A 27,200-nucleotide genomic window follows, 5' to 3' on the forward strand; every position below is an offset into this window, starting at 1 on the left:
ATTTTGTCAAGCTGAAGGCAGATTTAAAAAAAAAACAAAAAAAAAAACCAACAAAAAACCACACTGTTTTGTTCCTGCCCAAATTTACTAAAGACAGCAGAAGGTATTCTGGAAGGATGAGTGCTTTCCCTCCTGTTGATTCTGCTCCATTGGTATAAAATGACTCCCTGTTTACAGCCATAAAAGTTTTATAACTTGATGTTCAGAGATCCCACCTGGAAGGTACAAGCTCAAGCTTCTGGGAGCAGAAAAGAGGTTTGAACTCTGGCCCAGCCTTCCAGCTAACTGGTGATGGGGCATTTTTTTCTCTCCAGAACACTCTGCAAGTTCAGGCTGCCATTTTCTTTGCTTCTGCTAAACATGCCCAGGATAGAAATACTTCATCTGTTCCAAGATGAAGGAGAGTTTTTGTTTATCTCAAAACAATCCTCATTTCTTCCACTTTTATGAGAATAGACATATACCGATTTAATTTCAAAATCCAAATTTTGGGTGTATGTAGCTTTTCGCAGAAGCATCTTGGCATTGCTACTAGTTTTTAATGAGATTTTGCAGGTATTTAGCTACTTTGCCTGGTGAAATCTGGTCACTTATTTACTCAGGTCTTGCAGAGTCTTGGAAGTATGTCACACACAGAGCTCTGCAAACTCAGATTCAGAGATTTGCTCATGTGTAATGCTATATTTGTTTTCATTTTCAGTTATGGTGAGCTGCACATGTTGACTGTGCATATGTCAACTTAAAGTCAGTGTACAACTTTATCTTTTAATTGCGTTCGGCAAAATATTAAAACACATGCAATAAACCCCATGCTCCTTCAAATGTAAACAAAGTTGAACAGCCTATCTGCCTTTAAGGAGCTGAATGAATCTTGGCTGGTAGTAACTTAGCATCAGCAAATGGTGCATTTCCCAAATCCAGACAGTGCGCACGACCCCACCATTTTCTCCCTGAGAACTCAACCCCTCGCCCTCTCTGTGCATGGGCAGGTTGTTGGGTGAGATTGGACACATAGCTCTCCATAAACCTGGAATAAATTACTTTGAAGGTTAAGCTTTATTCTTGCTCAGGGTTTGCTGCCCTTGCCTGGGAGTTAATACTGCACAAGCCACAGTGGTAGCAAAGATGCCTTGCCGAGGGTAAGCTTATATCAGCCGCTATCTCCCCAACTTCAAATAGAAACACAAGACGTTACTCAACACGTGATCCGCTCATGCCAAGAGGGTACCTGTTTGGGTACTCCTTGATGATCTGGTATATGCTAATCTGAATGGTTTCGTTCTCCAAGCGGCTGTTGCTTCGGTCTTTGTATATCCGGAACTCGGCTGCGGTCACTGCCTCGCCGTGCGGGATTTGGGTAAGGTCAAAGCGAAACTCTTTGTAGTGCCTTCGCTGGTGGGAGAAGTCCTTGTCCCTTTCAACTGTGAGAAAAAGAGTTGAATGTAAATTAAAGAGGTGAAACGAATGCCCATTTCCCATGATTAATGGAGCGTTCCCTGTGCTTGGGAGTAAACAAACAGGACAATATAAAACTGTGCAAATAATAAAACCACAAGCCCAGGCATACTTCCACTTAAAGGAAATTCCACCAGCTCAATGTCTTCAGTTCAAAAGAAAAAAAAAAACCTCAGTAGCTTTTATACAAATTCCAGAAGCCGGAGTGGAAAGAATATCAAAAAAAGCTGAAGGAGGGCATGTAAGTAACTAGAAATACGGACAAACTAAGAACTGCGAAAGGATTTAGGACTTCACTGTAGCCATAAGCACAGCAGTAGTAATGTCAGAGCCATAGACGACTTTGGAAAACACTAATTGCCACTAATAACCAGGCAGATGAGAGGAATGCTGCTCTTTGCTGCTCAATGTAATAAATTCTAAAGCCGTACTAAAGAGCACTGCAGCAACTAGATATTTAAGAAGCAGTTGCATCACCTAAATCAGCACACGCTGTGCTCTAATGGCACAAGCATCACCTTGCCCGTGGCCAGAAGTAGGAGCCATGGATCGGCACTGAGTGGTTCTGGCACCCCAGTGGCAAAGGGAGAACCACTGCTGGTATGAGAAGCCCCCTCAAACCTGTTGTAGGTGGGCAGGTGCAGCTCCCACTGTGTCCCACACTGCCACAATTCCATGTGGAAAAAAAAAATAAATCAACCCCAGCATTGTTTAATTCAGGATTGTACAAGATTTTAAGGGGGAGTAGAATCATAGAATCATATGGGGTTGGAAGGGATCTCTGGAGATCATCAAGTCCAACTCCCCCCACCGGAGTGGGTCTACCTAGAGCAGGTTGCAGTAAAAAGAGTAAAAAGAGGATTTTAGTTTATTGGAGTTTACAACTGATTTTGGGCTCATTCCACTGTCTGCAGCAGTTCTGACCCTGAGTTAGGAGCAGCTTTTGCAATGGAATACATGTTTTGATGTGGCAAGGGAACCTACAGGCCACAGTACTGGCTGGTGACCATTTTATGGGATTAATACTTCAGATTTTACAGATGTGGAAAGGAAAATGATCCATGGTTTCCATTGCCACAGAGTGCAACGTATCATTGACCTGTGAAGCAGCTGCACTCTGCTAAGAGAGAACTTCACATTTCTGGAGACGTCCCTCCTGCCTTGTGAGAAAGATAGGTGCTTTGCTTTGTTGCTGGTGGACAAAGCCTAAAACACTGAGCTGGGACTCAGTTTAGATAACCAGCCAAACATTAATGGCTAGCTAGCTCCTCTAGCCTCCTATAACCCCTGCTCTTTTATTGCATTTGAATACTAACAGTCCTTGAATCTGAGGAGGGAACAAAGTCAGTTCTGAAATAGCACATATTTAAGTAACTAAATGTAACGTGTAAAAATAATAAAATGTGTATGTTATTATAATACATATGTGTATGCTATGTGTACACCTATGCAATTTCATCTTTCATCACCTACAATGTGTAGGTGTTTGCATGTGTGCATAAATATATAAATATTTATATATAAACCTGCATATGTGTAGTATTATAAAATGTATGTGGTCTTACAAAATAGAAATGCAGTAAAAGCAAAAAAAAAGTTTTGGACTTGCCATATAAGGGTACAATTACAGACATATTAAAGGCAGAGTTAATGGAGGAAAAGTATTTACACTGTTTTCAGAGCAATAATTACTAGTTAATTCACCTGTGGCCACGTAGCTAGTACTTTACAGTAAGCTTCCCTTTCACCCTTTCAAAAACCTAAACTATCCTTGTTTTCATTAGCATATTTTTTTTCAAATACGCAAATCTTTGTTGCCTTAAGAACCACCAAAAATAAAATCTATAGGCTATAAGAACACTTTATCTTCGGTGAAAATGAACTTTCTCCTGGCTGACAAAAGGAAAATTGTCTGCTAACTGTGAGGTTCCCTTGGCTGGAGGACATATTTAGCTTACATGGGTTTGCCATCGTACCCTAGGTAGAAAAAGTAAAGCAGAAAAGAGGCAGAAGCATGTAAACTGGCTGCTCTGTACCTGAAGATGAATGGGCTGCTACTGAAGAGAAACAGGATACAGGCTATTTAGCAGCTCCACTGCCTGGCTCTAAACTGTGAGATATATACAGAGATCTGACTTGAGGTTTGGGGTTTGTTTGCCTTTTTTTTTTTTTTTGAATGTCCATGTAAAGCCTTTCATTTTGGAGCTAACTTGGCAGAGATTAGCATATGCAAATGCAATGAACCAGGGAGGATTTTTCTAGCGCAGAGTCTGCTGCTGCAAGTTTCTAAGGTTATAACTGAGCATTTCGAAACTAACATCGAACAGATACGTCGATAAACTTTAAATGAAAAATATATTAAAGGCAGATTTAACGCAGCACCACTTTCTGATATTTCTGGTTAGTATTTATTCAGCAATTATTTACCAGCATGTGTGGATAACAAAACACTACGCGCTATGAGTAAACATCAGAGAATTAGATACTGAATAAAAGGTTTAAATGCCAGTACTCCTGGCCTGTTCCATTTTTGGGGGGGGTTGAGGTTTCCTTTTGTCTAGTTTCTTACAAATACTTTCTAATTAGTAACATTAGTTTGGAAACAGCGGTTCTTTCTCTCTGTGTTATAGTTTGGAGCAGAAGCCTCTACAATACCCTGCAATAGCATCTGTGGGGTTCTCTCAGGACCACTCACAACTGCTGAGAGAATTCTGATAGCCACTTCCTGACAAGCCCAAAACGAATTATTACAGCTCACACAGATAGCACTTATCTGCGTTTCCATGTATACCCAGGGAAGAGACAGCCATCTGCAAGGGACACAAGTGCAAAATTTCCTGGGGGGCCAGGTCTTGGGACTAGCAACAGCCTGCAGAAAGGAAGGGCTGCAGGAAACGGGCACTGGACACTGTGAAAAAGTTTGGGGAGGTCCCGCTCTCCACAACGAAGCCAGAATCTCAAACCGTAAATCTCAGTCAGCCAATGGTAAAAACAATTTTTTCAGAAATCTAGGCAAGCTAAGATCCTGCGTTACACAGTAGACTGAAAAAAAGCCAGTGGCTGTGATGTTGCAATATTGACTAATGACTAGAAAAATAGCCAAGTTATAAAAGCAAAATGTCATTTAATTATATTAAGTATTTTACTACCACAAATAATACACAAGTCTTGATCTCTTCTTTGTCTAATAAATGACTTGTCAGGGAATATTGTGAATGCTCAGTAGGGTGTCCCTCAGGTCCTTTATCCTGATGAAATGGCATGAAGTGCAGGGGGGGGCACGACATCTCAAATATTTTTGTTTCACATGCGAGAGCACTTCAACGCTGGCAATTCAAAAAATACAGGTTAAGATTTTTAAGTGTTCAGTTCTTCCAGAGTGTTCTCGTGTCATTCCAGCTCTGCTCAGTTCATCTGCCAAAATGCGTCTCTGTGGGACCGATCACAGCATCTAAAAACTGGTTGACCAGAAAATCAGGAAGTCCTTTTTTAACCATTGGAGGATTATAATTTTTCCAAGCAAAAAAAAAAAAAGTGGAATATTATGGTCAGTGCTAATTACAACAAAATCCTTCTTTTGCATTCATTGATCAGGATTCTTAGCATCAACTTTTTAAAATGTTATTTTTATACCACCTGAGACTAATATATTCAGCACTATGGTTACATCAGACAAATCATGGCTCAGGGGAATATCACAAACACCTGTGTGTAAGATGGGAAAGAATGATATTTTCCACCCATGTGGCAAACTGATGAAATATTCATACTGTATTTATACTAAGCCCAACTCTAAGAAGAAGGAAGACAAATTTACACCAAAAAGATATTTTGGAAAAAAGGGCTCATCTTTTACACCAAGAGAAAATATCATGCACTAATTTTCATTACCCAAAGTATTTGTCTTCTTGAAAAAAATTACAAAGCACGTATATGGATAGACGGTATAATAAGTAACGGGTATTTTACCAGTTCAGCTATAAATGTCTGATTAACTGAGCTTAAAAAATGTAAAAAGTGCTGGCTTAGTGCTAGTTTAGGTCATAGGGCATGTGGGACTGTTAGACGTGCTTTTTCATTAGTGATTAGCTCCCCACTGACGTGTGCTTTGTTTTTCCTGAAAGGGTTGGTATGTGGTGACACACAGGGAAAGTGAAAGCTTCTTTGGCAAACTGGGGAACAAACCAAAGATAGGTTGGAATAAGCTGATTTTACAATGTAAGATCCCCGGGATCCCAACTGGAATCACAAACAATGAAGCCTCCCTAATCAACGTCACTGTTTAACTACTAAATATACATGCCAAGGAAAAACAGAGGGTCTTGCAGACTGTGTAACCGTAAGGGCCCATTTACACTATTCTCGCTGAATTTCACTGTTTGACTCTGAATTCTTTGTATAAGCACTAAGTAAACGAGTCAGTTTTAATCACTTCAAGGTGATAAAGGTTACAGTAAGCTGATACACTACAAACGACACTCGTTTACATCTTGAATATAATGAAATGATAGTTTATCTACAGTGAACACTTGTGGTTATCTGACAAAAACAGGTCAAAGGTTCCAGGCGTTTTCTCCTGAAATTACTCAGTGCTGCCTCAAATAACTGATAATTGAAAGCAGAGGCTGGAAATATCAAATGTGGTAGGTGACAGATAAGCAACAGATTAATGCAAGTACTCTGTTACAGGACACTAAAAGGTCAGAGGCCCTAGGAATTAGCTATTGTGCTACTGTGAAAAGACAGACATCAAATAGCTGTTTACCTCATTCCTGCTCTTCTCGCCAACATTCACATTCTAGAAGCACGTTCTCTCCTCTATGATTAGACTCTTTAAACTGACTCACTTTTTACAAAATAAGGCAACAAACGTTTTGTAGGGTGTGTGTATAGGAGTGAAGATGTGATCCTAGAACAAAATGAAAGATATATAAAAAAACCCCAAATAGTTGTGCTAGGTGTAACTATTTTAATGAAGTGCATCAGAGAAAAATTCAGAAGCTCATTCATCAGAACATCAGTCTCAGTTAAAGAGACCAGATGACAGATTTTTAAAAATATATTTTAGAGCTCTGTAGCTTTGTTTAGTTTTTTACACTGTAGAAAATTAACTTCAGAAACTTAGATTAAGCTTTCCAAAAGGTATTATTAAAAAAAAAATAAATACCAGACAATGTAAATATTTGTCTAAGCACTACTGCCTTAACAGGTTTAATCCGTTTGATGGAATGGTAAGAATCCCGATCCAGACTCAGGAAATCTAGTTTGAGTTAGACACTGAAATTGATAAAAATAGTCACCTGTCCTTAAAGGATTGTTTCGGACACTAGAGACGGCTGCCTGATATACTCAGTGGAGAGACACTTCTGTTTGTTAAGGGTCAACTGTCTTGCACCAGCCGGCAAGAAGAACAGAGGAGTTTATCTACATTTCCCCTTTAATCATCTGCAGTTCCAGAGAACAGGACTAAGAGATAGCCCTTGCTGGGTCAAAGGATATTTCAGTCTCTATCAGCTGCTTTTGGTGGCCAAACTGCCAGGATGCTGAGTAGCCCAGCGGTGGGACATCCTGGGCTACTGCACAGATGAAATGCAGGGGTTGGGAGTCAAAATAATAATAATGAGATATGTTTTTGTTCCCATATCTGATTTTTTTTTGTTTTATTTTTTTGATATTAGGCATTTACTAGACAATCATTCACCTGAGTGAAGCTTCAGAGTCACACGCCCGCTTGCCTGTTCTCGTTTTAGTACCAAGTTGTCTGCATTTCATTTTACCTATTTTCATCAGCCGAGGGAGGGAGGGAGGGTTGGTGCCCCCCCAAGTGTTCTGTAGTCAGTAGTAAGGGAAAAATGGGTGATTTAGGCTTAATAATCCTTCATTTCCCTCCTCATCTCCTTGCCCAGCCTGAGGTGGGAAAACACATTGCATGGGCTTCAGTCGTGTCTGTCCGTGTGTCTCAGGGGTGTTCAGAATTTACCTCCTGAACTGAGATCTGTTGGGAGCTCATCTCCAATCAAACTGGATCAGCTCATACTCAAAGCCCAAGAGCAGGCATATAAGGATCCCTTGAGACAAAAGTGTAGGCAGACATTGAGAGTAGGGGTCCCCAAAACTGCATTTCACACATATCTTAAACACAAAACTCGTTGTCAGAATCTTAATCCAAAATCTGAACCCCTTCCGACTGAGGCAAAACTATTTCCTTAGTCAGTGAGAATTTTGCTTAAATAGGGAGGGTAAGTGTGCAAAAACTTAACTTTTTTTTTTTTTTCCCAACAGTTCTGTTCCTTAAGAACTGCTTTATTGCAGTGCTGTATATTTGAGTTTCTCTGTATTTATTATTATTAGACTGGTTGTATTTAAAGTAACTATAGATGTGGTTTTGAAAGAATGATGTAAATTGCTTTCACATAAAATATACTTTCTTATTAAAATACAAAGCAGAAAGCTTGATAGGTCAGATTCTGAAACAAGTTATATTGCTGCAAATTTATAGTTATTTCACTAAATTCTTTATTTTCAGACAGTTACTGACATCAATGAGCAACATTTGGCTATTTTGCTTAACTAAATTAGGGACAGTTTGAAATTGTTTGATGAAATACTGTGCAGCTAGTGGCAGTTTCAATAAATAAAAAATCATCTATTGTTTATTGAATCCAGATTTTAATGGTAGAATATCCCTTCCATAATTGCACAGAATTACTGAACTGTATGAGAAAACCTTCACTGACTGCAACAGAATAATAGAGCAAGAACGAAAAGGAAAACCATAATTTTAAATTAAAAAAAAAAAAAAAAAAGACGACATTGCCTGGACTTTTTTCAAGTACATATTGGTTTTCTTTCTTTATCTCTCATAGAAGAAATGTATTTCAATATCCCATGCTTAATAAAAAAATAGGTTAGAATACTCATGTATCTTACCCAAGCATTTAGTATGACATTGTTTGAGAATGACAAGGAAAGCGCTGCTCTATTATTAAAATTCTAAGTTTTTAATTTTGCCGTTGTAGTCAATGAGATGTTAGATTCTTACCAATTAACAAAATATGTATTTGAAAAAGTCAAAATATTTTGGAACACTAAATTATTATCAAGGTGGACTCTGAAATTGTGTGATTTCTGCTTTCCAATTCCCTGAAAGCATACATGCAATGTATTCAACTTTAGTAAGTGGCAGTCAGCAATTAGGCAAATAATGGAAGTTACAAAAACATGGTAGAATATAACTGTATATGTAAAAGAAAAAAAAAAATAATTCATGAATTGTTTGAAGATTTAGAGCTCAGTACTTAATTAAAAGCTCCCAGCATTCACCCTGAGCAGAAAAGAGTTCCCAGGAACTGTATATACCAGTGCCTGCCAGCAACTTTTATAAGCCCAGACCTAAAGAAATGCCTCGACCAAAGAGGCATAACTGAGCTCAGCTTTCTCACGCATGATCTCCCAGGTGTTCTGTACACCAGGAGATTACCTATGATGTCTTCTTGTTACTTCGCACTGAAATATGGGGAAAATGGACGTTTTAATGAAATTGCTGGTCTTCATTCAATAGCCAATGTTTTGCTGAAAAATTCATTGGTAAACATGTGTTATTCATTCAGCTCATTCTTCTCTGTGTCTTCCAAGTCAAATGCACTTGCTCAACAAGTCAAAACAAGTGCTGTGCTGCAGCTGCTCCAATAATAATTAAATGCTGGAAGGCTTTCAGTTGTTGATACAGAATAATAAGTGGAAGAGCAACACCCTGCTTTTATTACGCTGGTTCGGTCCTGGCCAGTGCAACAGCAGGAATAAGTAACCAGAATAAAGAGACTGAGTTTTGGAAGTGAACAGAATTATGAGAATCTAAGCCTGGTTATTATCACGATCCTAATATAAAAGATAGTTGACCAAGTGATTCCTCAAAATCTTATTTTTCTTCTGTTTTCGGCAGTGTAATGCACTTTATCCTTCAGCTCCCCAAACACAAAACTTTCACTCCAGTTGTTCAGATGTAGCACAAAGCACAACAAAAGATACACTGCATATATGCACTTTTTAATTCTACTAACAGTGGTAGAATCTCAGCTGAATCTTCTTCTATAAATTTTAAAGTTAAAAGTCCAGCTAGTCATAGCTCTAGGATTAACAGAAAAAGGTCATATTTAGATCTATTTTGTGCTGTCAGCAGTAACGTGTGCCAAAAGAGAGCAACATCTCAACCAAGGGTTTGGGAAGAGGCAAAGAAGAAAAATATCACGTGCAGTTTGCTATTTTGAATGTAACAAGGACGAACCCTCCGATTTCTTCATTGTTTTATTACATATTACAAAGGCACTCCAATATTACTATATTACAAAGGCACTCCGATTACAAATACCTGTTTTAAAATTAATATCCGCTAGGTTTTTAATTGTGTTTGTTTTCATCAGTGATGAATAAACCTTTACTTGAAAGAATAAAAGAAATCAAAGGAAAGATTACTGTATTATGCAGTTCTGAGCTGATACATAGATAAATTAGCTAATCCTTACATCACCATGCCTGAGGCTGTTAATTTTATCTGCATTTTCAATGATGTCTATTTTGCCTGGGCTTTGGCAAAGCCAGTACATTTTGATACTCTCTATCAACAGACTTCCGTTTTTTCTCATATTTAATTTTGTTTTTCTCTGATCATAGATCGTCACAAAGAAAACTAACAGTTATTCCCAGGTTTCTGACTGTGTGTGAAAGTCAGGATGTCAGATCAACACAACCTCAAGGTTAACAAATGACAGTAAAAAAAAAAAGATCCCTCTTGGGTTCAGCTGCAACTGAATAGGAACAAAAGTTATACCTCTGGGATCCAATGGTCAGAAAATAGGTGTAAGTTATAACTGTTTTGACACTGTAAAAGTATACAGATGGAACATAACTTCCAAGAAGGGCGAAAGGGCATATATCATCATAGGGCAACTGGCAGGGGGGTAAAAGCTAAACATTAAAGCCCATTCTGTCTTCCCACATCTCCTTAGTTCCTGCTCGTGTTAACCCCCTGCTCACTTCCACCCAGAGGTGGCAAGTCACTCCGCCATTTCCCATTTGCACATGTCATCTAATGAACTCCATCCATTACCCGCTGTGGAATTTGTCAGAAATGCTTCCGTGGAAGTTGTGTCTGCGGGCCAAGCTGGATGCAACGGGATAAGCACTATTTTCTGTTTAGGCTGTGCTCACTTCTGAGTGTTTTAATATTACTCATAGCCATTAACACTGACCAAACGTTCCATAAAAAACAGTCCAGCTGTAACGACGATGAGGAAGGAAACCCTCAAGAGCGTCTCAAGAAAAATGGTTATTACATATAATTAAAATTATTTTGATGTGCTGTGTTATAGATAGGATATTAAATTCATTTGCAAAACATAGCTGATTACAGGCCATGTACGTATGTAGCATCTCAGCATGGCTCAAACGAATTCAGATTTCCTCAGATTTTTGTTTTATGTGCCTACAGGTATACTGGGCTAATCACCGTACTAACTGAGCCAATCACCTTAAAAATGAAAAATGTAAAGAGGTTGGAATTTCATCCTGTAGAAATCGTCAGCCCACATTTTGAAAGGTTTGCCCTGTGCATCCTTCCTGTTGGCCAACACCAGGGGCCCACCTAGGAGAGCCTAAGTAGTGGTGCTGAGAAACAGAGTTATGGGACCAGAAACACAGCAGGATGGGGCCCTTCCAGACATTACACTCAGGGGCAAACAGGAGGAAGATGAGGAGGAAGAGCAGCCAGGGGACCCGGGCAGCGATGGGGAGGAGCGGCACATTCAGACGCAGGTTTTAACAGCCGGTTTGAGAGCTGGCTGTGATTTTAACAGCTTGTGAGACTGATTCAAGCCGCACCCTCTCCTCTGCAGCTCTGGTAGTCTAATCTCATCATGATTTATTCTCACAGAGATTATTTCACCCACATCTAACCTTGCACGTGGAATAAATCCCCTCATCAAGAAGGAAAAAAAAACATCTTGAAAGAAACTTAAATCTTACCAAAGTTAATGAACGCTTCGACCCTCTTTCAGAGCAGAAACCCATTGCTTGTTAGTGAATTAAAAGATCTCTGGGTTGGCCATCTAGCCATTACACCTGCACTGCCAAAGGAAAGGAAAAGCACTCTTCACAAAAAATATTTGTGCCAGAAAAGAGCCCAAATTATCTCCAGGTAACACGACAATAGGTGGTGATCCCTCACAGTAGGTTACTTTGAATAGGCTTGGGAAAGGAGACACAGGAGTCTAAAAATGGCATCAAAAACAGGAAAGGTTTCCCAAGTAGAAAGAAAAAGCATGGCATTTTGAGCACACAGAACTGTTCGTCCAACGCTTGTCTGAGCAAGGTTGTCACCCCACTCCAAGAAAAAAAAAGAACTGGGAATGATTGATGTCAACGTACAAGACAAGAGTAAGATCCTCCTTGTCTCTAACCACTCTATAACCGAGTCACAGAATGACTGAGGTTGGAAGGGACCTCAGAAGGTCATCTGCTCCAAGCCCCCTGCTCAAGCAGGGCCACCTAGAAATGGTTGCCCAGGACTATGGACATGATCATATCATTCCTTAATTTTCACTGTTACTCCACCTGGGACTGCATTTTTTACATTCCTCGCCAAGTTACTTACAAACACAATATTCAGGCTGATTGTGGAGGTATCTGTAGGTGTAACACATCTCTGGAACAGCAAAGATGGTCTCCTGAAGCTCCTATTATACAATACTGGCTTCTCTCCACCCCTAATATTTAAGCTGATGTCTCAGACAAATTTGGGTCTCCTTCTAAGCAGAGGTTAAGAATGAGCAAGGAGTGGAAACCTGACCACTAACATTGTGCTTTTATTTCAAATGCAATCTTTTTGGTACAACACCGTTTAGAAAAATTGACATGCATTTTGCAGCATCTGAACAGCCTTTGACTTTGCAGATGTTTGCTCTAAACCTTTGTTTCAACTCCAGCTAGAAGTGACTACTGCCCTAACCTTTGGTGATAGGCTCTTTTCTCAGGTAATTTAGAACCATCTATTGCCCACAACTGCAATCATTGCAGTCTTTTCTTCTGGAGGCTTGATTTTGTTCCCATTTTGATGAGAGCACACTCCTTACCTGCAGACAAGCTGAAGCAGAACGGTTTAACGGGGTCCATGGTAAATCTCATTGACCCAAGATGACATAATGTTAATAAAAGAAGCTTAATTCCTGGACGGGAGCAGATAGCAATGTAAACACAGGATGAACAGGTCTTAACTTACTCGGGAGTTGTGCCCACAGAGTCAATTTTTCAGTTCACACGTGTGCTTGTTTTGTTGATTGGAGTCCTGTGATGAACCCCTTTTGCATCAGGTCTCTCCTGTACACACGCACGTGCTAGTAAGCACAGCCTCTGTATTTTTCCATTCCTAAAGAATACATACAAATACGGAGAAAGCAAAACACAACTGCTGGGAAACCAAAATTGGGGCAATATATTGCTAATCTTAATGACATTGCTCCCTCCATTCTGCCCCAGTGAATTGCAACATGAACTCCATCTACTTGGTGTTTGCTCTATAGTGTAAACTGTCTCCAGATTTTCCATTACTATATATATAAATGATTTATATATGTTTATAGATTTTACAACATATTGTTTTAAATATATTTATACAAATTAAAATTTTATATATATAAAAATTAATCTCCTTGTACATGTGATCTCATTATGATATGCAGCCTCAGTAAACATGATTATTAATTCAATAGTTTCAGAAGCGATGAAAAAAAATTACTTTTTGAAGACCTATGTGGTTAAAGTAGATACTCATCTTCAGAACTGTAAGATGACATTAGTAAAGAAGCACACCAAAGAATCTAAGAGAAGAAAGAACTTTATCCTGAAATAATATCTAATTTTAAACTACTTTGATAAACAGTACTATATTGTGTCACATTACACGTACCTCTCAAAATTCTGAAAAATAAGCAGGCCTCCTCGAAAGTCATCATATTTAATTGTATTATTTCAGTTACACTTACTATTGCTTAACACCAAACACTATGGCCTTCTGAATAACTTACTATGCTATTCAGCAAATTCGAGTTCTATTTCTAATCGTAGAAGCTTGTAACTTTAAAAACCATTAACTAGGCAAATGCAATTGTGTGTAGCTGAACTGTAGGTTTAACCACCACTACCTTAAAGACTTAGTACATATTATTAGCATTTCCCAAGCATACTGTTCCCTTCACAGTGATAATCATGGGCAGTACTGTGTCAGCCTAGGGTCTCACAACACTGCACTAATAACTTGTCTTTTTTATCTAGAATATGACTCATGCTCAGTGATAAACCTTTTACAATAATGCCATAATTATGTGTAGTTTACTACTACAAGCAATTAATTCTTCATGGCACTTCATTCTCCAATGAGTCTAATTGTCAGTGTTTTAATAAAATAAAATTGAAGGCATATTCTTTTGCCTTGTGATCCTTAAAGTCTAGGGACTAGATTTTTCACTTGGTATTAATAATTTTATAGCTTCTATTCCTTTTTGTCTTCATTCGTTTTAGGAAATCAAGTTTACTCTAATCTTATAAACCAAGTGTGTGGAAAGTGAACTATGGAACAACGACAGCAGAGAAACATATATATGTATCTTGTCTTTAGTGAGAAGAGAAGCTCTACGGTCAAACCCATGTGTTTCAAAAGCCATCAGCTATATGACAAGCATTATAAAATAAAAAGTGCTTGAAGTCGCTTTCCGAGCCTTTAGAGTGCCCATTTTCAAGAACTGCATCTGTTTCTGGATGTTGATTTGTTTTCATTTTGTTTCTTCTGCAACTATAAGGGATAATTGCTGCTCTTTAATGAAACCTTAGATGTGCCCATAAATCACCAATGCACAGAAGATCTCAGGGCAAATATTATACAACTACCACAAAGCTCATGGGAACTCGCAATTCTGTGGAAGCGTAAGGAACTCTGAAGTTTTGGAAACCCATGGAGACATCATTTATGGCAAAGAGGCTTGTCTCTTTTAGATCATCGTATGTGAACTTTGGCCCTTGCAGTACTGTTGATAGGCCTCTCACTCCTTCCTTGATCTCTTTGGAGAAAGCTCCAAGCTGAGAATTGGAGAGGAGAAGCCCTTCTCAGAACAAAGAAAATTTTGTGATTTTATTCTCAGAAGTATCAAGGATCCTCAATGGAAAAGGAGGGATTTAAGGACCCAAATTTGCAACCAAAGGAACAGGGCAGAGATCTTACTGACCTAACTATGGGATTACTCAGCACCTCATACCACTGAATTCTGCTGCTGTTTTACTCTTCAGCTCTTTGGAGCAGATCCATAAACTCTCCTCCTTATTTCAAAATGTTACAACAGGATGTAATTAAGTACAATTAACAAGGAGGTCAAACGGTCATCTGATAAACACTGGCCCAAACAGGCAGCTTGAAAGGTCAGGGCTGCTAAAGCCACACAGTATTGATGGGAAAGAATATTATGATTTAAGGGGGAAAAAATCCCAATGACTAAAACTTAAGGGCTTTCTATATTACACACACAAAGCCATGCACACAGGCTGATATGCATGCACACATGCCTCAGAGAGGCACAAATCTATATTCTGAGAACAAGAGCTAGACTAACCACACGTCATCTCTCCATTGCACCAGATCTCAAAGCTCATATTTGGTGCTTTAATTCCACTGTTTCTTTTTCTTTTTCATTATTTTGTGAAACGATCTGTAAATAGACTTGTTGCCCTTATAGAAGGGGTTTTTTAGCCCTTTCTAAAATAATGCTTAAGATCCCTATGAGGAAACACAAGGTGTTGGGAAGCCCTTAGGATCAAGGTATTTTAGAGAGTGCCCAGCCAGTGTAAAAAGAGGCTTCATAAGAAGAAGCTATTCCAGTGCTCTACAAGGTCAGAGTGAGAGTGCAGAGAAGTGAAAATGAACACAGAAACACCTACCCATCCTCATTTTGTGAATTGGTGAGGTACACTGTTTTCATTCTCTATCTGAGGCTCTTCAGGTTTTTCCTATTTGGTTGCTCAGAGATTTCACTCTGACTTTCAGGTTTAGGCTGGGCTAGGGGTGGAATAGGCTCACTGCAAAACATTTGGGGCACATTTCATGTACAAGGCAGCCAGATAACCTGGTCAGGAGTAGCAGATTATCCTGCAGGATGACTAGCATGTTATAACTTGTAGTTATTGACAGATACCCCAGCTGAGGTAAGCTTGGGAGCAACCTCCCCAAAGCTGTGTTCCTGCTGGGTCTCAGCCATCAAAAATCACCACAAAAACTACAGCTGTCGTGGGGTTGTACGCTGTGCTTGCTCTCACTCTCATGGCTTTATCATCCACTCTACTGTTTGCCCATTTTTTGGATTTCTCAGCTAATGTCTTCTCAAACCGTACCACTAGAACCCCATGGCTCCAGGCACCAAGTACCTATAGGTGCCATCTACCCGCTGCTCCAAAATCAGACTGACAAATCATTCAGTGTTCCTGCTTTTTCCTCCTCTATAGTCTAGGCTTGCCAGGACAGAATTTAACACCTCTGCCTCCCAAATTGATGCCATCCATATTGTAAAAGTTCAACACAGTATCATTTTGAAATTATTTTGAAGTACCTTACAGTTGAATGCCCCCCCTATATTTCTCTCTCACTTTACAAAAAAAAAAAAAGAAGGATATTTTAAATGGATATGCCTAGACAAATTGATTTATAATAAATTAATTTATAATACTTACTCTGGATTATGGGTACAGTTTTTCCAGATAATATGAATAAAGCTTCATTAATTTGGCTACAGTCAAATACATGAGAATTAGAACAACAGTAGTTTCACTTAATAGACACAGTCTACAAAGGGATAGAATCACAGAATCACTAAGGCTGGAAAAGACCCTTAGGTTCTTGTGGGGTCTGAATGGATACTATTGCTAGGTTAGATAAAAATAAACCTACCAGAAGCTTTGAATATTCAAATTCCTATCTCCTCCTGATTGCCTTCCAAAAAGAGAGCTAGGTGGAGTCTTCCTTCTCCAAAGCCACCGGTTATCAGCTATGGATATATATCATGTACCATCGCTAGATGTCCCAATAAGTTTTCTAGGCTCTGACCCATTAATAATAACTGTTGTCTTCAGTTTGCCCTGAATTGCAGTGGGAAAAAAATTAAAGCCATGTTCTGGCAAGGTACCACACATGCCACTGAGTTGTATAACAGCAGCTGATAAAGCCAAGTTCTTGATCTATTGCACAGGAGCTGGTGCTCAAAAAGATCTGGGAACTAAGCATTTAGATTCACCTTTTGGAGCATCTCTCAATACCAGTGGGAAGATTCAAAGTGGAGAGCTGAGCTGTAAAACCTCTCATTTTCTACTTGTTTTACAGTCATTTTTTGTATGCAGAAACAAATTCATAATTCAGTACAAAACACAAACCGGCTCCTGCTTGGTGTACCCCACCCACAAACTTAAATAATGTAGTTGTCAGGGTTGACAAGTTCTGCCTGCTGTAGCATTTCTGTGTTTTATAGGAAATTTTAACCAGGGGTGTTATTTTAAGAGATGAGCAAATGGGGAAACCCCATGGCCTACCCAATAAAATATGAACTTTAGGTGCAATGGAGCACTCATAAATTTGAGTCAGAACAAGGGGATTCATTGTTTCTCCCGACCCCTTTTAGCTGCTCCTCTGATCTCAGCCTCTCTGTGTGCGTCATGGCAGCCCTCATCCTTTAACCTGCGGTTTTTAAAAGCTAGCTTCTAGGTTATTTATGGCTGCAAATGTTAGTAGCCCGTCTGTGTACTCCCTGCACACACATATTGGGGGGGCCAAGGGGGTGGAAGATGCATTTTATTTTGCAAGGACGAAAAGTTTGCCCGGGGAGCCGAGTGCCCAGGGAGGTTGAGGTAGTCGCTCTGCCACCAGAGATTGAGAAGAAAACTGCTTCCTTCACCTGTAACACTAACCAGAAGAAAATTATACTCAGTGTAATTTTATCTTTCATTTGCACCTTGTCTGTGTTTATCACGTTCTCCCTCCTTTTCTCTCCGATTTGCTCTTTCTCTGTCCCTACGCACCTTCTCCCTACCACGATGAGCTTCCCTCTGCTTTTCTAAGTGTCTTCCCTCCACTCTACTAGCCTGGGAAACGCTCCAGTGCTACAACATCGTGCTCCATGGGAGGCACAGAGGAGCGGGACTGACCCTCCCAGTAATACCAGTTCCTACAGAGGCTCTTTTCTCTGCTGTGAACTTTTCCCATGCCCGGCAGGTCTGGGTCCAACCCCGCGCGTCGGCTGTTGCCTACCGAGAAGAAGAGGGCTGTCCTCCCTGTAGGGCTTGGTCTGTGCTTTGCCATTTTTCTCTCATGCTTCTTCTCATTCCTTCCCTCTCCATCTCCCGCCCCGTCGCCTGGTCTCACCGCTTCTCGGCCTTTAATCCCTTCTGCAGCCAAATGCCACGGACATAAAATTAAAGTTCAGTGACCCTGCCTAGACGGCGGGGGTTAGAGACAAGGGAACGGACAAGGAGGAGAGGATGGGGAAAAGTGTGGGAAATAATTATAAAGTCTGGTAGCAGCCAGAGCTCTCCTGAAGCCCTGGGGAGCCTTTCTTTAGCTGGAGGCTGCAATTGGCACTTCATAAACTGTTCATTCTCAGCTACGTGGAAACACCAGATGACACCTAGAATGATCAGACTGTAATCAATCAATTTTCTGCAAAAGTCTATTAGTCTGTGGGCCTATGAAAGCAAGCTGAAAGAAACTGCCGTGGCTAAAAAAAGGGAAGAAAAAGGAACTGCCCATGTCGTAATTACCACCATAACTCAGGCAGTAAGTAGGCAGGTAGCCATGGTAAAATTCTTTGCATAATTTAACATTCAGAGAAAATAATAACAGGAGCAACAAGTGTGGGAGATCATGTATGTGCCAAAGCAGTCCTGCTATTTAAGCAAATAATCCGGGTGTTAGGAAGAGAACCAAGAGGGTCTCCATCCACTCCATGGCAGGCGGATTCCTCCCCTAATACCCTCTGCACAGAGGAGTCTCCGCAAGCCTCCCTCTTTCTCTTTCATGGCTAGCCAGAGTCACTCAGAGATTGTGTTTTCCTGGGAAAATATGTACTGTACAATACATACAATCCCCACAACCCCACCCAAAGTCTGTGTTTAGTCTGGAAAGGAGCACTTTCTAAAGAAGAAGCGGAACCGGGTCAGCCATTCTTCCCAATGGGAAAAATATTAATACTAATATGTATTTATATGTATCCATACATATATATAGCTTTTCACCATGCACGTCTAACCATCTGCTAAATCAGTTTCTCTTCAGTTATCTGCAATTTCTTTCAAATCTGTCGGCAAGAAAAGTCAGACAGTTTTATACCCCAGTTAATGGAGAGCTTGACATTTTTTTGGCTGGGTAGATACAATAATTTACTTGGATTTAAAGTGTTAACTTTGGCAAAAAAATTAATTGACAGTTATAAAAACATTATTTTGTTAGATGATATTTATGGATCACACACAAACCTATTTTGAGGTAGAGCTATATAGCTCATAAGGTTCATGTAACAAGAGAGATTTCAAAGGAAATATAAAATATTTCAATATAAAACAACACATGTAGTGTAATTCAAAAAAGGAATATGGAGAATATTTCTTGCTCAAAATTTAAAAAAATCCATAACAACCTGCTCTGTCATCACACAAAAATTGGTTGAAACTGCCTAATGAATTGTAAGGATTGGGTGAGGATTTTTAAGGAATGTCATCCCATGGGTAAAGTCCTTTTGTTCTAGAAATAAATAAACCCATTTTGCAAAAAACTGTCTTAATATTTAATTTGTTCATATTAAATTATTTCATCATTAATAGTTATTTCTAATGCCTGATCGCATACCTGGGACACAACAAATTAGTTCAGCTCACTGACTAGGTGACAGAAATTTCATTAAGGGGAAAAAAATCTCAGGATTTCAAGATGCCAAGTAATCACTCGGCATCTTCGCTTTGGGAGAAGATTAAATGAGACCTGCTTGATCTAATTTGCTTTAAATTTTATGTAAAAGAGTGAAAAATGCCATGCTATTGACTTTGGGTTGCCACTCAAAAAAAACTTCACAAATGTTTTCTCATTTTTTCTCAGTATTAATCCAATTCCTCAATTAAAGACATGGGGTCTACTTGTTATTTAAGAGTTTTATCTCCGTAATAGCCTCCCTCTGTCCGAGGCAAGATAATAGCACCATTTCCGTCACTTCGGTTAAGCTTGTGTCAATATTTTCATTAGAAGCCTGCATTTAAGGGACTAAAACTGTACCACAGCCAAGGAAATTCATGTAAGGTTAAAATTAAGACAGCAACATCTGAAATGCAGTGGAAAAGGAAAAAAAAGAAAGTGTGCTCATTCCTAAGCTTTGAGGAGAGATGTTAATGATCCTGAGGCCTTTTTGAGTGTACCCTTCAAATCCAGCTCCCCTTCCACAGTTCCTGGCATTTTATAGCTTAGCACTCCATATCCCTCACTGATGATATGTTAGCTGTGAGTAGAAGGTTGTAGAAACTGAATTAGTTTAATTTAAGAAACCAGCTACTTTGTACACTCGAGGTCTGATTGCAGTTAGGAATCCTTTCTTTTCCATGTTTAACGAAAATATATTTTTACAGGTATTCGGTGCGGATCGATGAACGGTAGCTTTCTCAAAGTAGTCGTGTAAAAGTTGTTCTCTGCCATGCCAGCATTCTCTGATGAACACGGTGGGCTGTAGATCTTTTGAATTTATGTATTTGCTTAGTGATTCAGGTTTTAAAGAAGAACATAATCTTCATGACAGTGTACAAACTTGGGGGAGAGAAACTGGAGAAATACTAACAGTCGCCTGTGCCTCAAACAGGCAAAATTGCCTTTGATTTCAGCATCTGATTTACGAACTGATCACAGCATGTGTAGGTTGAAGATTATTATAATTAAGATTGCAGAATTGTATTGTATATGAAGAAGAAAAGGTGTCTTTCTGGGGTGTATCAGTTACTTAAAAAATGTCCATAATACTGCATCCTTCTTTAAATTAGTATGTGTAGGTCAGGGTCACAAATTTTATAGCTGTCTTCACATTTGAGTTTTTGAAATTAATTATATATAATAAGAAAGGAAACACAACATAAAAATGTATATATATTTATCCCCTATCTTATAGAGAGTTCATATCAATTCATAGGAAAATATGGAGAAAGAAAACAGAGTTGCTTAGTAAATGCAGCAATCCATTTAGAGAAAAATGTACAGATGTGTTGTAAACAAATGAAAATATAGACCATGCATGAGGAGGAACAGTTAAGTACAGTGGATTTAATGATCATTTTGATGCTGATGGAAAATTCAGTCCTTGAAATGTTCAAATGTAGTTTATAAAAGTGCTGCTTTTTCTCCAAACCTCAGTCATGTACGTATTTTTTTATTCAATCCTGCTCTTTTGGTGAGAGGTGAAGAGTGGGAACACTAACATTTATCTTAACAAAGTCCGTCCTTAACTAAATTTTGAGTGAGCAGAAAAGTGAGTAGGACTCCATGAGTATTATTTGCCTGTTCTCTGTGGAACAGGGTATCCTATATATGTCATTTTGGGAGACCGGCCAAAAAGAAGATGCCAGAACTCTGAACAGTCAGGGCTTTGCAAAAAGACAATAAAATATAACAACAGGGCAAAAAAACACCCAGTGAGGAAAACAAAGTCCTGAACTTGTAGGTGATATAATCAGATCTTCAAAAACCCCAGTGTATTTAGTGCAGGATTTATTCTTTGACTGCTGGAGCAACCCCAGTTAACTCTTCTGTTACACTCATCAATATTTATGGAGAGCTGCCAACGCACACAGCCTTATACAAAATACAGGACAAGATACAGTCTCTGTCTTGTCGTATCTTTCAAGAAAGAAAGAGACGGAAATTCTGGTATAAATTCCAGGATAAAGAGCAGGTGTTTACAATTTTAACTTCAGGACAAGTAAATGCAGTCTTGTTTTTCTCCCTGGTTGCTTGACAGAATTATAATTGCAGTTCCCTTGATGATTATTTTTTAAATTTGTTTTTCAAAGTGAGGTTGTTGCAACTCTGACAAGTAGATTTTTGTCAAAATTAGCATATCAGTTTCAATTCTTCTTCTTTAACATAAAATTATTTGTCCTTGTCTATTTTTTTACTTTAATCTTATTCAGCCTTTTCAAGCTTATGCTTAATAATTCCTACCCAACATCTCAGCGACATATTTCTTGTTTTAAAATATATGTCTTAAATTATTATAACTGGCTACAACCATATACAAAAGTTTCAATTTAAAATATCACGATGATTAATAAAGCTTTATAATTACACTTTATGTAATTAACGGTGTGCAAGCATGAACATGTTGCATGCTATTTCCAGAGCAGATTAATTTGATGCAAGTTGACTGAGGCTTCAAATCTAAAACCAGTTGAGTTATTACTGTGCTGCATCAGCATTTATTGATTTTCAGGTACAGTGTTAGCATTCACTTATCACTGCATATTTTTCCCCATTGTACATTAAAAGAGCTTGCCCTCATCTGTCACGGTCTTATGCTGCATAAATCATACAAAATGGTTACCTGCTTCTGTGATTTATTTCATTTTTATGTTAATTATACTGAAACATAGGATTGTTTAATAAAACTGTTGAGGCTAATCTACATGAGCCATCAATATTTCTTACGCATGTTACACGGCAGAATGTGTGATAAACCACAATATCCAGCATGGATGGAAGGGCATTTAAAGTGAATTAGGGTTTAGACTCACTTAGGGCTGAGACACATTTTAATTGCACAGAAACCAAACAAAACTTGGTATTTACACAGTGGGTTTTTTTATAAGTTAATGGTGTCTATCAATCATAATCACTAGAAAAATAAAGCATCTCCCCCCCAATTTTCACAGTTTAGAAATGCAAGATACAGTTTAGCTTCTCAAAATTACTTTCTTAAGGCAACACCGTCGTCCCAATAAAATGAGACAAATATTAGAAACTTCCCAGTCAAGGTAAGATACTCAGTGGAAATTTGCATTCTTCCAGAGAGGGTTTTTGGCTGGGGAAACGCAGAAGGATCAGGCTAGGACATATCTGACACTGAACCTTCAAAGTCTTCTACTCATGCTCTGCAAGAAGTCCTCATGAAATCGAAGACATTTAATGAAATCAAAGGCTAGGTCCCATGTAAATAGTCCTCTGGGCCACTGATGAAATGGTCTGAGGCATATTTACTGAGGGCATTTCTCAGGACACACAAGGAAAATTTTTGCCGGATCAGGGCTTTGCCTAATGCTTAGGAGATCCGAGCATTTCCTATTTCCCTTACAACATTGCCATTTTAAATTCAGCTGAGTCCAGATACCCTGGGTAAATCGAGGCATACAATGATAACTCAGAAGTAATACACAGACAATATGTAACTCTTTCTTAAGGATGAGCAACACATTTTCAAACATAAGATTTCATTTTTTTCTAGTCTGCTATTTCAAGAGCAAGAGCAACAAGCAAATGTGTTTAGAGTTGTGGACATATGTTACTCTTAAGGAAAAAGATCTCTGAATTGCACACCTCCTTATCTGCAACGTAACTAAAGAGAAGTAATTTTATTATTACAGCAACTAAACTCTATGGTATCATTTTCCTAAAAATCCAAGTTGTTGAGGGTTTTAGTGTTTGGAAACAATTTTAATCCTGCAGCAGGGATTAAAGACCTGGTAGACATAAAAGGTACAGAACGTGTGTGATAATCTGAAGGTATTTCAGAAAATGTGCCATTGTTTAAAAAGTTTCTACAGAAAGTATTATCCTGGAAAGCAAGGATTCATCAGATTTTGTACCAGCTTACTGAGAAACTTCAAGTTCTCAATTAAATCTCTTGTTATTCAGATCAAACAAGAAGGTTTTTTTTAGCTAACTTTATGAGTCCTACAGCATTTAAAATACTTATAAAAATAGTAAATACATTTCATGATTTATTTGCAGCTTTCTTAATGAGATTCAAGTTTCCTTCTATTAAGCAAATCTGTAGCTGCTTTTTTAACCACAACATAACTGGTAAGTATATTTATTATACTCAGAAGCCAATATAATTTAGTTTTATCAGTTTCTGTGTCTGATTTGATATGATTTTCAAAAGCATTCTTTTCTTGCATGTTTCTAGTGTTTAATACTCTACTTGTTATTTAATTTATTTATGACACAGAAAATAAGAACCATTGCAGATTCTGAGCACCATGGCAGTATAATAAAACACAGTCTGTGGTTATTAAATAGAAATAACAAAGAAACAGCAACAGATTATTTAAAAAACCAGCCATCCAGCTGAAAAGATAATAAAACTGTGACTCTTACCAACAGAAAAAAAAAAACCACTACATAACCTAAGAAATCTTTTTCTTTTTTTTTTTTTCTTTTTCGGAAATGGCTTAACTTTTCCCTTTTCATAACATTCTAGGCTTTAAAACATCACCAACTGATGTTTGTTCACGTCTGAGCTTTAAGCAAACCAGTGAGGGAAATAACCAAGCAATAGGCATAAGTGTTTGATTTTTTGAGATTTAAAAAAAAAAAAAGGAGTTAGTTGGCCTAAGGCTAGAATTTTCATTACATCAATGAAAGAAAGAAAACAGAAGCCAGCAGAGGGGAGTTATAGAAACTGACTTTATATAAACAGTGAGAAAAATCTTTTTCCGTGGCCACCTACAACGTAGCTACTTTACCTTCAGTACGACTTTTCTTTTTCCAGTGGCACAGCAGCCCGTGCCCAGTCCTGCCGTTTTAGAACCAGGTTATACGGTCCGGCCGAGAGATTTGCCCCTCTCCAGATCAGGCTACCAGTTTGTCAAAGAGAGCAGAAACAGAAAAAAAATTTTTCACCTACCTAAATTGACAAAGCTCATGACCATGTCAGCATCATTCAGAAAGTTGGTGTCGTGCAGGCTGGCTAAGGGAGGATTCTGTGTGGCCAGGGGGGTCATGCGAGATAATTGTATTCTCCGCGAATATCCATTTGGAGAGGCAGGGTATCCTTTCCGTATCCCTCTGCTCTCCCCTGCCATTGATCCCTTCAGTGAATACTCCAGCTCCTCAGTGTCCTCTTCATTTGTCATGGCATTATACAGGTCCAGCATGAAGAGGGGTGCAGAAGAAGCCTGCTTTCCTGGTGAAAATGGTCTGGGTCTGTGAGGTAAACCCAGGATAGAGAGAATCTCTCTCTGAATCTCCCTTCTCTCATGGTTCCGCAGCCTCCTGTAAATAAAACTCGAATGGACATGATTGTCTCCTAAACCTCCCTGTGCGTGACCCACCAGAACCCAGCAATTCCAGAGCAAGCCCACGAAAGCTTTGAGCGCAGTTAGGTTCATCTTTGAAAAGAAAAAGAACAAGGAAAAAAAAAAAAATTAAAAAAAAAAATCTTTTTCTCCTACTTGTTCTGAGTTCCTACGAGGTCTGCTTTCCCAGTGGCTGAAAAACAAAATTTACCTATTCTTCATGTCAATGTCATCTCTAAACGTAACATCTTTGGTGATTTCTCTCCCCCCACCCTGTTTAAATATTATGGAATGTGTCAGGTTGCAGTTATTTCTAAGAAAGCTGAAATTCAGACTTCCAATTTTCCACTGTTGTTATCGTTTTTTCTGCATTTATGGAGCAGAAGACCAGTATTTTGTCAGCTGACCTAGGCATTCCTATATAAACCTTAGATAACCAGGTCTTTGGTGGGGAGCTGTATTAGCAAGAGCTGTTCTTCTGACACATTGTAGTTCCCAGAGTTATCGTCCCTCGTTATTCTGAGTTCTTCGTACACCTTGCGCTCTTCCCAAGATAAAATCCTGAGTCACAGATTTGTCTTGATCAGTACCTTGGTGGTGTAACACATATTTGTCCAGCAGCCTGGTGATAACTTTAACATCTTTGGCATCGCTTGAGTGTAAAGTAATTCTAAAGCGTGTACTAATCAAATTACTGTGTTGCCATGAATTTACTCGCCAAAAAAGCCCTTCTGTAAATCCATTCAACCCTTTTCAGCTTCTGAGCTGTTATTTCCAACTCTAGCAGGCACAAATATAACAGCTCTCTTCAAGAGAGATCTAAAGACTAATGTAAGCACAACCCTGCTGGGAAAGAAGAGGCTTCTCATTGTAATTTGAAACGGGTATAGCAAAAAAGTCCTTAACCCTTCTCTTGCCAGACAGAGCTTTAAACCTCTCCCCCCCCTCAGCTCCCCCCCAGCTGACAGTAATATACCTAATTTTGGCTATCAGCGGTTTTTTTGTTGTTTTTTTTCCCCCCAGCAGCTCACAGAATCAATTTTAACTTTAAGAAGTTTAGGGTACACAGATAGCTAAAGGCACGGCGTAATGTGGAAGCTCTTGTGAGTCTCCTTATGAGCCTATGGGTTAGTAAACTTGAGTAGGAAACTCTCATAACAGACTAAAATAGCATCTCATTAATTCTAGAAATGTTTAGATTTTAGGTAAGTTTGGCAAACAAAGGTGACCTTTTTAATAAACTCTGTAGGAAATTTTGTCGGTGGGGCTTGATTCACTCTTTTCTAAAAATGTCAGGAATGCAATCTGAATGAAAACAAATTTATTCAGCAAGCGAGATTTCAAGTAGTGCAGAGCCAATGGTGTAATTATGGTTATAGTCACAACTTTCATAAACTGTAATTTGCAATGATAATTTATTCAAAGTACATTTTGACTCATAAATCGCCATACTACATTTCCCAGTAAATATCAAAAGCTAAGGTTTAATTCCACAGCCTATTATTAACTGGAGAAAGAAACAGCTTAACTGAAAAAATAAGTTATATTAAACAGATTTTAAAGCTGCTGCCCATGAAGTTAGGGTTCGGCTTAGAATTTTATGACAGTCAGCAACGGGTGTTTTCCTCTCACTAAAGCAAAATCACTGTGTTAAATTTCGTATTGCTCAGATTATTGGTGGTCATTTCCCCCACTCCTATAATTTGCCTTCCATCTTGAGGAGACTTTTCTTTGATGAAGGGGAGAAAATAAGGACAAAAAATGTTAATACATGACATTGAGGAAAACACAAGCTATATAAAAATCATCCCCTCAGGTTTTCTCTCTATATAACTAGCACTTACTCAGCGAATCACACGGTTCTTGAGTAAACTTGGGAGTGTGACAGCAAGTATAGTCACACCCTAAGAAGCCAGGAACAATTTATCTAGTATATTAAGCACAAATGAGCTTTTCTCATATATCATGACTTGCAGTCGATATTTACAGTCTAGTTCAGCTATCATTAAAATATAGCTGATTGTCTCTCATAAATCAGCACACATAACAGACAATGCTTCTCCCGAGGAAGGATTTATCTCACACTGGACCTGCTGAATTAACACTAAAATTAATTATGAAGCTATTTAGCAAAAGTCCTGTTCTCAGCAGAAGAGCAGCCAGAATCAGAACATGCATTCTTTCCTCATTGAGATTTTCCCTCAAAATCCATTTGTTATAAGAAAAGTATTATTTCCTGGTTTTGTTTTGCTTTCACTTGTCCTGCTCAGACAGTTGCAATGACACATGAGACTTTACCATACATATGTCTTTTTTGAATTTGGCCATCCCATATCCTGCAACAAAGTTCATTTCTCTTTTCCAGCAATATATTTCCTCTTTTTCCCTAAGCATTCATAAAAGCT

General features: G+C 38.7%; 1 protein-coding gene across 2 annotated transcripts in view; it reads right to left on the reverse strand.

Moving 5' to 3' along the window:
• Positions 1-25,605, reverse strand: part of BMP5 (bone morphogenetic protein 5) — a 54,632-nt gene extending 29,027 nt beyond the window's left edge. Inside the window, exons 1-3 of one of the 2 annotated variants that reach the window (XM_014948584.1) lie at positions 25,386-25,605; positions 24,405-24,772; positions 1,229-1,421 (exon numbers count right to left, since the gene is read on the reverse strand). In XM_014948584.1, coding sequence (XP_014804070.1) covers positions 1,229-1,421; positions 24,405-24,654 — 443 coding nt within the window. In that variant the 5' untranslated portion in view covers positions 24,655-24,772; positions 25,386-25,605. Of the gene's footprint in view, positions 1-1,228; positions 1,422-24,404 lie in introns of both variants that reach the window. The other variant, XM_014948583.1, reaches the window with a different exon arrangement.
• Between the last annotated feature and the right edge of the window lie 1,595 nt (positions 25,606-27,200).

The sequence above is a fragment of the Calidris pugnax genome, unplaced genomic scaffold (assembly GCF_001431845.1).
Source record: "Calidris pugnax isolate Ruff unplaced genomic scaffold, ASM143184v1 scaffold163, whole genome shotgun sequence".
In the NCBI taxonomy this organism is placed as follows: Eukaryota; Metazoa; Chordata; class Aves; order Charadriiformes; family Scolopacidae; genus Calidris; species Calidris pugnax.